Source organism: Heloderma suspectum, chromosome 11, assembly GCF_057233095.1.
Source record: "Heloderma suspectum isolate Gila_16-S chromosome 11, 16-S_ref, whole genome shotgun sequence".
Lineage (NCBI taxonomy): Eukaryota > Metazoa > Chordata > Lepidosauria > Squamata > Helodermatidae > Heloderma > Heloderma suspectum.
In genome coordinates, this window is record NC_139468.1 from 2,664,907 (window position 1) to 2,683,226 (window position 18,320).

The 18,320-nt window shown below is 42.7% G+C and overlaps 1 protein-coding gene across 2 annotated transcripts in view; it reads right to left on the reverse strand.

The window, feature by feature from the left end:
• ADAM10 (ADAM metallopeptidase domain 10) overlaps window positions 1-18,320 on the reverse strand; it is a 72,145-nt gene that overhangs the window by 16,105 nt on the left and 37,720 nt on the right. For both annotated transcript variants that reach the window (XM_084816592.1, XM_084816591.1), the window contains exons 5-8: window positions 13,435-13,538; window positions 12,256-12,405; window positions 11,396-11,488; window positions 2,933-3,116 (exon numbers count right to left, since the gene is read on the reverse strand). In XM_084816592.1, coding sequence (XP_084672718.1) covers window positions 2,933-3,116; window positions 11,396-11,488; window positions 12,256-12,405; window positions 13,435-13,538 — 531 coding nt within the window. The remainder of the gene's footprint in view (window positions 1-2,932; window positions 3,117-11,395; window positions 11,489-12,255; window positions 12,406-13,434; window positions 13,539-18,320) is intronic.

An 18,320-nucleotide genomic window follows, 5' to 3' on the forward strand; every position in this document is an offset into this window, starting at 1 on the left:
GTCTGTTATCATTTTGCCATCCTTATTTAATAGCTGAACCACCATTTCTTTCCTCTGCCTTTTACTATGCACGTAGCTGAAGAAAGCCTGTTTGTTGCTTTTAGCATCCCTCACTAACCTCAGCTCGTTCTCAGCTTTAGCCTTCCTGACGCCATCCCTGCAATTCTGTGCTACCTGCCTCTACTCTTCCTTTGTTGCTTGGCCTTCTTTCCACTTCCTGTATGTGTCCTTTTTTGTTTTCAGGTCATCCCTAAGCTTTTTGTGAAGCCACATTGGCTTCTTCTGTTGTCTTCCACCTTTTCTTCTTGTTGTAATGGTTTGTGATCGTGCCTTGAGAATTTCCTTTTTTGAAGCTCCCACCCATCTTGGACTCCTTTTCTCGTTAGCGTCGCTTGCCATGGGACCTTACTGATCATTGTTCTGAGTTTATTAAAATCAGCTTTCCTAAAATCCAGCGTACGTGTTTGACTACACTCGGCTTTTGCTTCCCTTAGAACCAAGAACTCAAGTACAACATGGTCGCTTCCCCCCAGAGTTCCTGTAACTGCTACTTTATCCACTAAATCATCTCTGTTGGTTAGGGTCAAGTCAAGGATAGCCGATCCTCTAGTTCCGTCCTCTACTTTCTGTAGGAGGACGTTATCCGCCACACAAGTCAGGAATTTCTCAAGATGAACCCAAGATCGCTTTCCAGGATTATACCATTCCATTTAGACAACAACTGTGTACATGTGAACTCTTGATTCTTTGCTCCAACATGCATCACTGTACTGAAGTTGAATCTCATCTTCCATTCTGTGCCCCGTCTGGAAAGAGTTTCACAAGCTCTACGGAATGCCCTTGGGATTTCATAACCAAGAACTTGCACCTGAGAACTTTGCTTCAATAAATTGTTCAGTTTCAGACTGAGAAAGAAAGGTTTTATCTACTGCTTTTCAGGCACCAGGGTTTTTCTAAAGCGTTTCGGGGAAACCTTTCTTCACTGCTTGCTGTATCCTGTATCAGGATGAAGAAAGAACCCGGAAGGAGGTCAATGTGTGGTTAAATGACCTGAGGTTCTTGCAAGGGGTTGAGTAGAGGTTCTTGAGGTCTTCAGGTCTGTGGTTCTTAGACTGTAATTCTTCCAAGTGCTTAAATAACACACATTGCTTTTGCAATGTGTTTAGCCTAAGAATATCTGCTTATCTCAGCAAGACGTGTGACTCATTCTTCAGAGTATATTTACAGATAAACTGTGCTGTGGGAAGTTTGGGTTGAAACCGCAGAGACTAAAATGCTAGTTAGACAAGTCACACCCACCACTGAGATACCACAGTTCTCTAAAATTGTCTTCCTAAAAATGAAACTACTGGGGTGGGGTTACAACCTGCAAAATAAAGTCGACTTTCAGAACTGCTGTTTTTAAAAAAACAGAAATGCAGGTGGTGTCCAAAGACCTGGACTGTCTTTAGGTTTCTGAAGTGATATTAGCTTAAGGATATGATGGACTATTTAGCTCCCTTTATCACCCAACTTTCTGGAAGTGAAACGCCCTCTAATCACCAGAGAAAACCTGTGCGGTGGTTAGTGGGTCGATACACGTCACAATCTGTTCAGAGGAGGTTTGCCTATTTGAGCCAAGCTTCCTCAAGGAGACCTGGATAAGCGCAGAAACACAGGGAACTGCCCAATTCCGAGTCAGGCTGTTGGTCCTCTTGCTCAGTACGGTCTACGCTGGCTGGTAGTGGCTCTCTCAGGGCTGCAGACAGGGGTCTTTTCCAGCCCTACCTAAAGATGCTGGGGATTGTATCTAGGACCTTCGGCATGCAAACCATGTGTTCTGCCACTGAGCTACAACCCCTCTCTGTGCACAAGGAGACAGCAGTAGGTCTGATCTGTTGCTCTACCACATTTGCTTCCAGGCAGAAAGCTGGATCTTCGCAATAAGTGAGGGTACTCACACCCAAATGCTAAATGAGCCTTCCATTTTGGTTACCTAGAAGACTTTTGACCATGCCACTCCAACCATATTTAACTATGTAACTCTGCATTAAATATTCTTGAATATCTGCTGCAGCTATTGAGTCACACAGCTGAAGGGACTTGATTCCTATCTGACAGCAGATGGAACTTCTCTAATAAGAAATGCCAGTCTTCAAGAGAGAGATTCTCAGTGTGTTAACACTTAACTAAAAATGATGCAAGGTGTTTTTTGGCCCAATTGCTTGTTGCAACAAGACTCCTGTAAACACACACATACACACTACTGCTCTTTTAATATGAAGGAAAAACCCTTAGAACTCAACTGAAAATAAAACTTGGACTGATTTAGTAAGAAGGATTGACAGTCGTATGCCCATTTATGTAAAAAGTAGCTTGTCTAAAAAAAAAAAAAAGACATCAGTTTTATACATCCAATTCAAAAGCAAGATTATCTTATACCATACAGTAAGTGTACAATGATATAGTTGAATGGTTAGACTTGCCTATGTTAGTCTAACATCTCGATGAAATTGTTGGGCCCTTTTTCCTACTTAAGATTTATTGCAGCACTAAAGCAGCATATTGCAAGTTAATACTCCTGCTCAACAAATTTTGTGGGAGTATGGAGTGCACTACAATGATTTTGGATTAAGAAGAGAAAAAGAATACCCTCTCAAACAGTCAGGGGAGTCTTTCAGATGCTTCTATGAACAGCAAGGAATGCTACCCTTTCATTAAACACTGGAGGTTTAACCAACTAAACTGGTCAACACACCAGTTTGTTGGATGTGAAGGAGTTGCCATGTACCAAGCCAAACCGGCTGGTAGCGGTTCTCAGGGGACACAGGCTTTCTCATCCTTGCTAATACAGCTGTTTGTTTTAACTAAAGAGGTTGGGTGGCTCTTAAAATATACAAGATGCATGCTCTGCACTTCCGCCAAGCAATGTATTTACAGTAAGTTTATTTACCTGAAGGTGCTCCAACCCAGGCCAAGCCAAGGACACCATCATCAAAGTCACGATCAGTAAACACATAGGCCAAACAATAGTCATCATGATTCTGCTCAGAATTGAGCTCTAAAAACTTCTCCACACCAATGTTTGGAAATCTGAAGGGATTGGAAGGATCTTTTTCATCTTGAGTAGTGTTGATCTAAAAGAAAAAGGTCTCTGTTGTTAGATAACAATTGCTGGCTAAGTAATAGCCTTTCAAAGATGTAACCTACTTCATATTATAAGAATCCACACCTCAAAAGGCTGATTCACACATATAATAATATACATTACTCGATCTCACCACTCAGTGGTGACTCACATATGAACTGACTCACAGTTCAACTGTGTGAACAACATCCATTGAAAAGCATTGCGCTGAGGTATGAAGATTGCAATGGCAGTTTCAAAATGTGCAGATCATGGCTTGATGTTTCAGCCATCAAGAGGAAAACATGCACAGATGAGTTGATCCACACTTTGGACACTATGAAATAACACATGAAACAGGATTGTACAAAGGCGACCAGATTTGCCTTCATAAATATAGATGGTCAATGCGGTTTCTTGACTTAAGATTAACAAGTAGAATTTAACAATGCAAAGCTCACAGCTGATTAACTCCTTCATTTAGTGGCCAGAAGATAAAATAAAGAAGGGGAAGGAAAGCCACATGGGCAAGCCATGTTCAGAGGAGGAGGAGGATCAGCTCTGTAAATATGCCCACAAAAGTCACTAGTCTGAAAACATTTCCACTATCCTGTGGGGGACGGGCAGAGAAGGGAAAGATAGCTCTGCTCCTCCTCTAACAGCCTGCTGCGTTTCTATTCTGAGTGCAGAGGAGGGGGCTTCCCTCCGCTGGCAGCCCACTTGGTAGGGTGACTAAAACCCCAAACTTTAAAAGAATTAAAAATGGATGTTTAGACATTCAGATTCGACTTTTTAAAGTTTAAACTGGAACAGAGGAGCACAGAAAGCTGCCTTATACTGAGCCAGTGCTGACTGGCAGCAAAGTGTCTCCAGGGTTCCAGGCAGGAGTTTTTCCAGCCCCACCTGGAGATGCCGGGGATCAAACTGGGGACCTTCTGGATGCAAAGCGGGGGCTCCGCCACCGAGCCACGGCACCTCCCCTTTAAAAATCGGATTTTTTTAAAAATGGTAAAAACTAAGTTCTTAAAGAATAATTTATTAAACAATCCGAATGTACTGGCCTTGCAGTTCATTGTTAAATTGAATCACTGCCTTCTACCAGTAATATTGCGCTAAAGGAGACTTTTCTATATAAATGAACACCCAATTTGATCATTTCTCAAATGCAAATTTCTACACTCTACCTATCAAATATAGGAAATATAGGCATTTCATTTTCCTTCAATAGTCCAGTAACTATCAGAACTTGCTTCAACCTATCAGTCATGGACATTTTATTTAGTTTGTCACTTGGTTTTAGTGAATGTGGGGTTGGACCAAGGCAGAGTGAAACAGAAAGGAAGACTGGAAAGAAGACAACATCATCCAGTACGCAGGTTCATATACTCCCATACTTAACCTCACAAACAAAGGAAAATGAAATGCCTATATTTCCTATATTTGATAGGTAGAGTGTAGAAATTTGCATTTGAGAAATGATCAAATTGGGTGTGAGGTTGTTTCCCGCCTCCCAGCTGAGCAGAGCAGAGCAGAGCAAGCTGCTCCAGCTGGTCCAGGGACTACAGAAGCAGGCAAGCTCCCAGAGAGCGAGCGAACAGAGCGAGCGAACAGGGGGAGCAAACAGGAGTTGGCCAGGGGAGTTGCAGTGGTTGAAGAGACAAAGGAGACAGAGGCTAAGAGGTAAGTGGGTTGCAGGAAGCCCAGGGCGCTGCCCTTTATCCTTCTGACTGGCTGTGAGCTCACCAGGAGCTTCTGAGAGCTCCAACTGAATTGGAGGGGTGTGGCCTGAGTATTCCCAGCAGCTGACTGGGCGGGAAGCTTCAGTCTGTTTCCCGCCTCCCAGCTGAGCAGAGCAGAGCAGAGCAGAGCAAGCTGCTCCAGCTGGTCCAGGGACTACAGAAGCAGGCAAGCTCCCAGAGAGCGAGCGAACAGAGCGAGTGAACAGGGGGAGCAAACAGGAGTTGGCCAGGGAGTTGCAGTGGTTGAAGAGACAAAGGAGACAAAGGAGACAGAGGCTAAGAGGTAAGTGGGTTGCAGGAAGCCCAGGGCGCTGCCCTTTATCCTTCTGACTGGCTGTGAGCTCACCAGGAGCTTCTGAGAGCTCCAACTGAATTGGAGGGGTGTGGCCTGAGTACTCCCAGCAGCTGACTGGGCGGGAAGCTTCAGTCTGTTTCCCGCCTCCCAGCTGAGAAGAGCAGAGCAGAGCAAGCTGCTCCAGCTGGTCCAGGGACTACAGAAGCAGGCAGCCTCCCAGAGAGCGAGCGAACAGGGGGAGCGAACAGGGGGAGCAAACAGGAGTTGGCCAGGGGAGTTCGGCAGGGGAGGTCAAGGGGGAGGCCACTAACATTTTTTTTTAACTAACTTTTTCCCATTTATTTGTCTTGTAACACACTTCCACACCAGTGGGACTCTGCTTTTAACCTCTACTGAGTAGAGGAGCAGGCACAGGCTAGTCTAGAACAATCACAAAGCTAGACACAAAAAGGGAAACGGGGCTATGGAAGGACAAGACTCTCCAGTGGTGGTGACCTGCAAGGTGTGTGCCATGTTTGTTTTCTTGCCTGAGAACAACATGGCCTACACCTGCAACAAGTGCAAGTTGATCACGCTGCTGGAGGAAAAAGTAAGTGGACTGGAGTGGCGACTGTCAACCCTCCGGGGAATAAGAGAACACGAAGAGTTCTTGGACAGAATGGGGGAACTACAGCAGCAAAGGGCAGACCAGAAGCTTGAAGAGCAACAGCAAGATGAGGCAGAAGTGGGAAATGCTGAGGAGAAGAAAAATGGAGTAGAGGATACTCCTTGGAAAAGGGTGACAGTTAGGAGAAGAAGAACTAGACGCCACTCTGCACCAGTGGAAGCGGTGGAGCTGTGGAACCGATTCCAGGTACTTGCAGATGAGACTGGAGGACAGCCTGCAGAGGAAGAATCACAGGGGAACCTGCATGAGAGTGAGCAAGAGGCTAAAGGTCAGTCAAACAGAGGCGATGAAACCCAGGCCTACAACAACAACAAGAGAAGAGTGGTAGTACTGGGAGACTCCTTGCTGCGTGGGATCGAGACCCAAGTATGTCGCGAAGACCCGTGGACTCGCCAGGTATGTTGTCTCCCGGGAGGACAGATTAGAGACGTGACTGAAAGGTTGCCTGCACTCATAAAGCCCACTGACAGGTATCCCTTTCTTCTCATCCATGTGGGAACAAATGATACCGCCAAGCGGAGCTACGAAGAGATCACGTCAGACTTTGAAGCTTTGGGAAGGAAACTCAAGAACTTTGGGGCCCAGATAGTTTTCTCATCCATCCTTCCAGTAGTTAGAAGAGGGAGAGAAAGGGAACGAAAAATACTCCGGGTGAATGACTGGCTACGAAGGTGGTGCCGACGAGAGAGATTTGGATTCTGGGACCACGGGCTATACTTCCTGGAAGATGGGCTGTTGGCTAGGGATGGGTTGCACCTCACAAAGGCTGGGAAGAATGTGTTTGGCCACAGCATGAAGAACTTCATCAGGAGGGATTTAAACTGAATCCTACGGGGAAGGGAGATGTAATGTTGGGGGTAACAATGGACGTAGGCGCATGCACTGCAATGGAGAGAACAGCGCTGATAGCGCCCAATAATAGTCTTCAGACACATGTAGGAAGAAAGCCAGACTATGAAGCACATGGTCTTCGATGTCTATATACTAATGCCCAGAGTATGGGAAACAAACAGAACGAACTTGAACTCTTAATACAGGAGGGAAATTATGACTTGATAGGTATAACTGAGACTTGGTGGGATGACTCTCATGACTGGAATACAGCAGTTGAAGGATATAACTTGTTCAAAAAGAACAGGAGGAACAGAAAGGGAGGCGGGGTTGCACTGTATGTGAAAAATACATATCTCTGCACAGAAATACAGGAGGAGGAGCTTGGTAGCCCCATCGAGAGCATCTGGGTTGAAATAAATGGAGCAAAGAATAAAAGGAACCTGGTGGTCGGAGTCTACTACCGGCCACCCAATCAAGAAGAAGCCAAGGATGAAACTTTTGAAAAGCAAATAGCCAATGTTTTAAGGAAGCATGATGTAGTAGTAATGGGGGACTTCAATTTCCCCGATATTTGTTGGGAGACAAATTCTGCAAAACATGGCCCCTCCAGGAAATTCCTGACTTGTGTGGCGGATAACTTCCTCCTACAGAAAGTAGAGGAAGGAACTAGAGGATCGGCTATCCTTGACTTGATCCTAACCAACAGAGATGACTTACTGGATAAAGTAGCAGTTACAGGAACTCTGGGGGAAAGCGACCATGTTGTACTTGAGTTCTTGGTTCTAAGGGAAGCAAAAGCCGAGTGTACTCAAACGTGTACCCTGGATTTTAGGAAAGCTGATTTTAATAAACTCAGAACAATGATCAGTAAGGTCCCATGGCAAACAATGCTAGCGAGAAAAGGAGTCCAAGATGGGTGGGAGCTTTTAAAAAAGGAAATTCTCAAGGCACAATCACAAACAATTCCAACAAGAAGAAAAGGTGGAAGACAACAGAAGAAGCCAATGTGGCTTCACAAAAAGCTTAGGGATGACCTGAAAACAAAAAAGGACACATATAGGAAGTGGAAAGAAGGCCAAGTAACAAAGGAAGAGTACAGGCAGGTAGCACAGAATTGCAGGGATGGCGTCAGGAAGGCTAAAGCGGAGAACGAGGTGAGATTAGCAAGGGATGCTAAAAACAACAAAAAGGCTTTCTTCAGCTACGTGCATAGTAAAAGGCAGAGGAAAGAAATGGTTGTTCAGCTATTAAATAAGGATGGCAAAATGATAACAGATGACAAAGAAAAGGCAGAGGTGCTCAATTCCTACTTTGGCTCAGTCTTCTCCCAAAAGAGGGTCTATGACCCCCCTGGCAAAGGCGAAGTACAGGCTGAAGGGGCAGGATTGCAGCTTGAGATCGACAGGCATATGGTCAAGGAACACCTCATTACTTTGAATGAGTTCAAATCTCCAGGGCCAGATGAACTGCATCCTAGAGTAATAAAGGAACTGGCAGAAGAACTCTCAGAACCGCTGTCTATTCTCTTTGAGAAATCATGGAGGACCGGGGAAGTGCCAGATGACTGGAGGATGGCTAACGTTGTCCCTATCTTCAAAAAGGGTAAAAAGGAGGAACCTGGGAACTACAGACCAGTCAGTCTGACATCAACCCCTGGGAAAATTCTGGAGCAGATCATAAAGCAATCCATCTGGAAGCACCTTGACAACAATGCTGTGATTACTCGAAGCCAACATGGATTTGTCAAAAACAAGTCCTGCCAGACAAATCTGATCTCATTTTTTGATCAAGTCACCTCCCTTGTAGACCGTGGGAATGCTGTAGACATCATATACCTCGACTTCAGCAAAGCTTTCGACAAAGTGCCCCATGATATCCTGATGAGCAAACTTGCTCGAAGTGGGCTAGATGAAACAACGATCATGTGGATCCACAGTTGGCTACAGAATCGGACTCAAAGAGTGCTTATCAATGGGACCTTCTCAAGCTGGGGAGAGGTAACGAGTGGGGTACCGCAGGGCTCAGTCCTGGGCCCAGTGCTCTTCAACATTTTTATGAATGACTTGGATGAGGAGGTGCAGGGAATGCTGATCAAATTTGCAGATGACACAAAATTGGGAGGGATAGCTAATACTTTGGAAGACAGAAACAAAATTCAAAGTGATCTGGATAGACTGGAGTGCTGGGCAGAAAACAACAGAATGGCATTTAATAGGGACAAATGCCAAGTTCTGCACCTAGGAAAAAGAAACCAAATGCACAGTTACAAGATGGGGGATACGTGGCTCAACCACACTACGAGCGAGAAGGATCTTGGAATTGTCGTCGATCACAAGCTGAATATGAGCCAACAATGTGATGTGGCTGCAAAAAAGGCAAATGCTATTTTGGGCTGCATTAATAGAAGCATCGCTTCCAAATCCCGGGAAGTACTAGTTCCCCTCTACTCAGCACTGGTTAGGCCTCATCTGGAGTACTGTGTCCAGTTCTGGGCACCACACTTTAAGAAGGATGCAGACAAGCTGGAGAGGGTTCAAAGGAGGGCAACAAAGATGATCAGGGGACTGGAAACAAAGCCCTATGAAGAGAGACTGAAAGAACTGGGCATGTTTAGCCTTGAGAAGAGAAGACTGAGGGGAGATATGATAGCACTCTTCAAGTACTTGAAAGGTTGTCACAGAGAAGAAGGCCAGGATCTCTTCTTGATCATCCCAGAGTGCAGGACACGGAATAATGGGCTCAAGTTACAGGAAGCCAGATTCCGGCTGAACATCAGGAAAAACTTCCTGAGTGTCAGAGCAATACGGCAATGGAACCAATTACCTGGGGAGGTGGTGGGCTCTCCCACACTGGAGGCCTTTAAGACGAGGCTGGACAGCCACCTGTCAGGGATGCTCTGACTTGGATTCCTGCACTGAGCAGGGGGTTGAACTCAGTGGACTTTTAGGCCCCTTCCAACCCTACTATTCTATGATTCTATGATTCTAACCATCATGGCCACTGGTTCATAAGGGAATATTTTTAAAAAGATGCCCTCTATAGTTAAAAAAAAAAAAGAAACCATGCAAAATATGTACAGTGTGACAAAGAGGCAAGGCCTGGTTGCAAGAGTGAAACAATTATTTAATTTCATTTCTATACTGCCCAATAGCCGAAGCTCTCTAACAATAGCATAAATAATGCTTCATTTACTTGCAAATTGACATGGTTTAGTGGCCAGCTTTGCACTATTGTTTACAGAGTATATGAAGTATCAATGGGAAAATTTAAATCCGTCTTTTTTTCTTAATGATTTAAAACCACTGATTTAAATAGCTTTAATTTAAATCAATTTAAATTGATCTACCCTGCCATGTGGGTTTTATGCAGCACACGGAGGAGGAACAGAACTCTCTACCAGCCCCTCTCACTTGCCTGCATGCAATTCTTCATTACCTATGGCTACCAGGCTAGTGCTTAAATGCAAGGCTCAGGTAGAGGTAATCAAAGCACATCTGAACAGAAAAGGGACTGTTTCAATGACTCCTCAGTACCATTACCTAGCAGTACAGGAGCAATAGTATACAACACATCTTGGTCAGAAGGTAGACACAAAAATGCACACCCAGAGACTGAGGTGGAAGAAGAGCCCTACTCCACAAGCATGCACACACAATGACTTGCTTACATCTGAAGGCCTACCTTACAATTTAAGAAATAGCAGATAGAAAAGACACTTCGGTTTTATTTCCTCCTATACCTTTAACACTGGCTTTTCATGCCACCACATCCAAGTAGGTTATGGTGACATCCATGAACGATATGCCATTATATTCTCCCTGATGGGCAAGGCTGAAACAGACACCTGGTTCACACGTAACGGCAAACTACTGTGGGTCAATTCCCCTGCAGGTCTTGCCATTTTGCATTTTAAAAATTCAAGCCGCAGCGGGGGCATGCTGCAGCTTATTACATGCAAACCCAGCAAAGGTGCGTGGTTAACAAGCCACCCACAACCCATGGCCTGTTTTAGGGTTGAGGGTGGCTTGTTAACCACTTCAACAGTCTACCCTCAGCAGGTTTGCATGTAATAAACTACAGCGCACCCTGCCTGTGGTTTGAATTTTCAAAATGGTGGCCGGTGCCACAATGAGAAGCACCATACAGAAATTCACCCCCAGTGGCTTCTCGTTACATGCAAAGCGGCTCATTATGATTGCCAAAGCATGCTCAGTGAGTTCCAAAGCTGAGCAAAACATCAAACCCAGGTACAAAATTCCATCTGCTACACCGGACTCGGTGCTTCAGCTAAGAATCCAATTTTACCAACTGATTTTGTTCATGGAGATTTCCCCCAAAAGCAATAATTCAAAGAACTGTGTGCCCTCAAGTGAGAGGGACTGGTGGAGTGCTCTGTTGCTCCTCCATGCCCTATTTAAAATCCAAGTAGCAGGGTAGATCGATTGAAATCAAGGCAATTTAAATCGCTGATTTAAAATTTCCCATTGAAACTTCACATATTTCCTAGACAATCGTGTAAAGCTGGCCACTAAACTATGTTAATTTACAAGTAAATGGAGCATTATTTACAGATTAGAAACTTGCCTCAAACTTTGATTCCTCAAGTATAAGCAGGGAGACCAATGTACAATAGAATCAGCAACACTGGATTATTGGAATAGATCACGTGTAACAGAAGCATCTTTGTTTAGCAGGAACTAAAGCAACCAGAGACAGAAACAGAGCTCCTAAAAATTAAGTTGCAAGATACTTACTCTTATTCTTTTCACCATGAAACTGATGTTCCGGATTCCTGAGAAGTCTGTTGACTGGTAAATTGTGTCAATTGCTTTAACATGGCTGGATATCTACAACAGAAAAAGGTTAAAGCTCTGGCTGTACAATTCTCTCCCATGCATACAGGATCTAAGAAGCTGCCTTGTTTGGAAAACTGTTCAGAAACTGCAACTGGTCCAGAATGCTGCACCCAGACTGTTGATCAGGGCCACTTACAGGGATCATATAACTCTTACAACAGTTTCACAGGCTACCCGTCTGTGTCCAGGTACAATTCAAAGTGCTGGTTTTGACCTATAAAGCCCTATGCCTGAAAGCCTGATCTCCCACTATGAACTGCCCAGGTCTTTGGGAGAGGCCCTTCTTTCAGTACTGCTGCCTTCAGAGGCATGTCTGGTGGAAACATGAGGGAGGACCTTCCCAATGGCTGCTCCTAGGCTGTGGAACAACCTGGGACCTTTTGCATATGCTTTCCAACTGAGCCACAACCCTTATTATTAATCTTATTGATCTCAGTGAACTTTCAAGTCGTCTCCCCTTCCTGGGGATTTATCATCTGTTCTAGAGGCAATACAGTACACACCCACGAAGTAATACAGATTCCACAACTGAGAAGATAACACTGCATGAAGCATAAAATGAAGAGTAATTCACACACTTGTATACATGATAATTTGTCAGAAAACAACAACAATGCCTGTGGTTGTAACACTAAAGATGCCTTTAAATGTGCTACGATAGCTGTACTAGTAATGATTATTCATGCAGCACTGTAATATAGCATAAAAAAGCATCTTCCTTTCATCCTTTTTAGAAGAAGCAACAGCTACAGGCTCACCTGTGCAATCACAGCTTCTCTTGTTCCGTAGTATCTAAAGAATAGATGGTCTGTCTGAATGTAGAGCTGGCAAGTATTTTTCTCAGCTTGTGCAGCTCGTTTTCTTCTTAAGTGCTCTGGGACATGACTGGTATGTTCTTCTGAAGGTTGCTACAGCATACGAAGCCAAGGAACAGTCATATTTATGAATAACATTTCCATACAGCCTTCCACTTCAAAGAATACAGAGATCAACTAACTTATGAAAAAGTCACACAGACATACACTATGCAACCTAACAGCAACAATCTGCATTAAAAAAACAGCAAAAGCAAGCAATGAAAAAAACAAGGCAATGCTCTAACAATGTGTATGGGCTATTAATCCCAAGACTTCTGCCCTCCATCATATGGGACCTGCATGTTGTCTTTAATGAGAGAGCACATTCGACACATCTCTACAGCATCAACAATTATAGTGTCTCAAAGCCAGCACAGTTCCTGTTACCATACGCGCTGGTACAGTGACTCGGCTGTTAAGAATGTTTGCCTCCAATTAATTTAGCACATGCAAAGTTTATCCAAGGACTAAGAGGAAATAAAACAGCTCATGAGCCAGCTGAATGCATGAATGAAGTTTCAATAATAAAGACACATTTCTGTAGCCTGAGGAAATTCTCAGCCAAGTTTTTAGGCCTGCTGCTGACAGGTATTTAAAATGTTCTTAAAACCTGCAATTAACTTTTAAAAGAAATCAGAAAACCTAATAAATCAGTTCAGCCATTGGTATATCCATGATCCTGGTTATATGTAAAGCTTCATGACTTGAATTTTATTTAGAAAATACAGTTAATGTTCACTGCATTTTCAGACAGTATGGCTCGGCTACAGAGAAAGGTTCAACTAGTTCTGCACACTCAAGGGGTCATTGAGATTGTGTTTCTCATACAGAAGCCCTCTTATGACATATGGCAAGTCCAAAGTGAAGCAGTAATAATGGCACAGCTATTTAAAGTAAAAACAAACAAACAAAAATCAGTAGACATGCCCAAGCCATTGGCCATGCCTACTGCAGTTCTCTAAATCCTGGTCAACGATTAAAAACTCTGTAAAAGTTATGAAAAACTAAGTGTGGGAATGGGTAGTGGTGGTCAGGGGTATTTTATCAAATAGACCAAATAATTTCCTTAACATTTTATACCCGGTTTGTTGGCTCTTCCACATCAGTCATTTGGTACTTCTTCATTCTTTCAAAAACGGAATGATCTGCACAACCACCTTGTGGTCCATATTTATGTGGATATCCTAAAATACAAATCAAGTGAAGTTGGATTTTAATTATGAAACCAAAGGTGAAGCTACAACTCCATGTATTTTCCTCATCAGCACTTTTCAAATTAAGATGTCCAATCCCCCACCCGATTTTAAAGCAAATATGATTCATTTTAAGATTCCAGAGATTTCAAAGTAGCTGAAAAGGGTAAAGGAGTTAACACATATCAATTACCAGTTTAACGCTTTTGACAATGCTGAGTTCAATAGGTTGCATATAGCCCTCCAGCATATTTGGGGGTGGAGATCAGAGAGCAATGGCATACAAACAGATAATACAGAGATAGCAAGAGTGCCAAATATGTTTTGTTTTTCTATGGGTCTCAACACAAATAATAATTAAGATGAATTCAGCACAGATTTTTTAAAAATTCCAACCTTGTACACTGAAACACACCAGCCCTAGATATTTTTTGAGTTTGACTTGACAATCCTAATGTGCTCACTTGAATACTGCATGTACTCAGCAAGGCTTCAATTATTTACAAATTGTTTTTTCATGAAAATAGTGCCTCTGGCAGCAGCTTGGTTATTTCCAATATCAGTAATAACTAGGCCCAAGTATCTGCACAGCCCAAATGCCACTGGTATCAACAGGCTGCCCAAGCAGTGACTTCTAGGAAAATGGTGCCACAAGCAATGATGGCCTTCACCCTAGGCCCCAAGGATATTCCCGGGGCACATTATTCAGAAGACACCTGCCAGGCTAGCCTACAAATGGCTTGGGATGGTTGGATGTGCAGTCAATGGCCTGAGAGAGAGAATACTTCGAGGCGCAAATACAGGACAAATGCCTTCAAGGGGGTGAAAAGGCATGGTGTTCATGTGGTTTGCCCTACAGGTACTGTTGTATGGTGCATCAGGTTCAGCATGTGACATGCTGCAATATGGATTAAACAGATTTACATTTTTAGGTGTGCATGGTGGGGAGATGGTATGTGAATGAAAAATGGTTTCATATATCCACAGTCAGCAACTAGTTTTGCCAGAGGGCCACTTCCACAAGAGGGCAAGGCCCACCCCAAGTGACTTGCCTGCAAGTCCTATTACCAGAGTCACCTCATTCTCGACTCCAAGTGGGCAACAAGAAATCCAAATGACACTTGTCAAACAGGCAGATTTGGCATGGGGGTTATCACACCAGATCAAACATGGCATTCGCTGCAGTTTTTCATCTCATGAAAATTGCTGTATCAGCTCTTGTATCTTGAAATTTCTGACCTATCAGGTTGTGTTTCTCTGACTAAAGTCACATGTGCAATGACACAGGCTGGTTAGGGATGTTGATCTGTGCTTATGTGATGTGGTGGTGCCGGGCCAAGCAAGGCTAATGAGGTAGTTAAGACAGAAATACAATATAACACAGTTGATAAACAAAGATTTTAAAATTAGAAAATTTTGATTTTTGAATGTTTTAATTGGATTTTTTAAAAATATAAATACTAGGTTTCACTTAAATGACAACTAGGTTAACATTAAATAATCTGGATATAAGCACATGGTTAATCTTTGAACTGAATCAATGTCTCTACGAGATACATTCAGTTAAGGAGGTTTTTCTATGGAAATGAAGAACCAATCTGACCATTTCAAATATGAATATTTACACTCAAACTACCAAACATAGGGATTTCATTTTCACTTGATAATAAACTGTTCTAGTCTCACTAGTAATTATCAAAAACTTGCTTTGACCAATCAGTTATGGGCATTTCACTTTTGTTTAGTACGTTTTCTGTGAGGGTGAGGCTGGGCCAAGACAGAGTGAAGCAGAAAGAAGAAACACCGGAAAGAAGAAAGACAAAGTTGTTCAGTGTGTACCTTCTTGTAGTCCCATACACTTGCCTGAGAGTATGCCCCACTGAACTCAATGGAATCTATTTCTTAATAAACATATATTACATTACGCCATTAACCTCAAACTGTTGTGGGTGCTGGTCATAAGACCAACCCTATATGGGAATGTTTTAAAGATATCTCCTCTATAGGTCAAAAAGCCCGCAAAATATATACAGTGCAAGAAAGAGATGCAAAGTCTGCTTGTAAGAACAAAACCGTGAAAATAACACTCTATTTAGCGGTAAGTTAACACGGTTTAGCGGTGAGCTTCGCACCATTGTTCAGGAAATATATGAAAGTCTCAATGGGAAATTTGATTTAAATCAATCCACACTGTCCCCGAGTCAGGCAAAGAAACTACAGAGAGGTACGGATAACATCATATCCTCCCAGTACTGAAGGTAATCTGAGATCTTCCAGGAACAGAATGCCTAGAACATAGGAAGTCTGAAGAAGCCTCACCAACCACAAAGCTGAAGGCAAAAAAGAACTTCAGCCCCAAAGTTGGTTCAGCTTTTCTAACAGATCAGCTGAAATCTTCAGTTAGTCTAAGTACTAGTACTTTTGAAAAGAGAGTTATTAAATATACATGTGCCATGGAGGATCTATACTTTGTTTAAAGGTTGTTATCTTCAAGCTTTTCAGGCTCAGAAGCACACCTACAACATGACACCCATTAATTTTCTTGTGTAGATCTGCCTCTCTCAGCTCCCCTCCTCTCCCTTTATGAAGTCAAAAGAGAAAGAAAACAGCGGCGGTGACACTGGTACAACCCACTTTCTTGGGGTTATGATCTACTGGAAGATTACCAAAGGTGAGAAATATCTAGCCAGTGAAGCCAGATGTATAAAGGCCCAGGTCACTATCAGGTAGAAAGGCTCCTCCTCTCTTGCCTAACTCCTACTGCTCTAAAATATACTGCTTTGAAATTGTATAATGGAACAAAGCAGCCTGGCCACTTCTGCATAGTTCAGGAAAACACATTTCAATATATTTGATCTGCCTCAAAATTCATTACTGAGGACTGTTGCCTGCTCCTTGGACCTAAGAGACCAGAGAAGTGGCATTTTTATTCAAAATGCTGAACGCCCACGCTACAGTGGGAAGTTCTCTGTGTGGAAAATATATCTTGAGAAGGCTATGCAACCAACATCCACCTAACCATAAAATATTGGTTTGGTTAATGTCTACACCTCATATCTGATACAGACCAGATGACCTCACAGGGCAAATTTAAATTGGCTATGTCTTCAATCCAATTACAGGCCTAGCCATCTTTATGAAATGAAGGTCTTATGTCAGTTTTTGATGCAAATCTAGTATTAGTGAAGGGTAAAGTGAAGGGTAAAGTCTAGTTCTATAAAAGGTACATTAAAGGAAATTATGTCAGTAATACCTATTAAATACACTTTTAAATGGAAATGGGAAAGACAAAAGGGGATTAGTGACATCAGTTCAGTCATTATTTTCATTCAGAAGTGTATTAGGGAATGGGCAATTTTGTAAGTAAAGAACAATGTTCCTGATGGCTATTTTCCTAACTCCACTCCTCTATAGTTGGAAGGAAAAAAAACAAGGTGGGGGGTTAAAGCAGTAAAGCAGAGTTTAAAAGTTCTAGTATTTTCATCTTCTTGAAGAAAAAGTAGCAATTCACAAGGCCCTGCCATTCAATGTACTATAAACGACATCAGGAATAGGCAACAGGGTGCCAACCAATGTGCCCCAGACACCTTTCTTGGTGCCTGCTAAGGTGTCGTACTCCTCCCACTTAAAAAAAAATTAAGACAGTTTCTTACTGACAGCAGGGATTGCTGTGAAATAGATTTTTGATGATGAAAACTGTGGGTTCAAAAGAGTTGTTTAGGGTTGGGGTTCAGACCCCACCTCTGCCTTGTGCTTAGTCTTTTGGGCAAGTTACATGTCCTTTACCATGCCTCCCCTGGCAGCCATTTTGTGATGGTGGCCCACGACAGTTTCTCAAATTGCCAAATGTGCCCATAGCCCAAAAGGTTGCTTACCCCTGAACTAATTATAGCTACCATTTCTTTTCTTAGTACATATGTATAAACAATATATCACAAACAGAAAATACCTATAAACCAAGCATTCCTATATTCAGCAAAAGAGAGGTGGGAAGACGGACTAATGTTCAAACTATTTTTAGGAAACTTCCAAGTACTATTTAATGCTAGAATTAGATACAAATGCAAGATTTAGCATTTGCAATTTGACATATGCTTATGAATTCATTATTCTTCAAAATATTTTGCTTCTAATTGCAAAACTATGTGCGATGATCTAGATCTACTCTATACTAGATGGTCCCTTTCCTCTTTAGACTTACTTCAGCTTTGTGATTCTGATCTGAACATATAAAACAAAGGAGGGTGTTACCTCAAGATAAGATGTGCCAATAATCCCTATAGCATCCCCATTTCCTACCACCATTCAACATTCATTTAGCGCCAATACCATTGTATGTGCTAAACCCATGATTTATTGCAAAATGTTCATGCAATCATTGCTCCAGGCCAACCTTCTCTCACCTGGTGCCCTCCAAATGTGTTGGACTGCAACTCACATTATTTCCAGCCAGCAAGTTGGAGAAGGCTGCTCTAGGAACAAATTTCAGTCATTTCTGCATTTTGTAAGAGAACTTATGGCACAGCGCAAGCAAAAACTAATCAAGACAATTCCTTTCAAGCAAGAGTGGAACTCCAAAAACTCCATCAGTTGCAATTATTAGCATTAATTCCATAAGAAGTATGAATACAGATCAAGAGGGAGGATCTGAAATAATTTACCGTATTTTGAAATTAGAACAGAAGGCTTGCCTTTCACTGATCAATTTCTCTGCAATGTGGACAAAGGACTTTGTAGGAAGCAAACAAGATGATCCTCACTTGCAGAATGGGC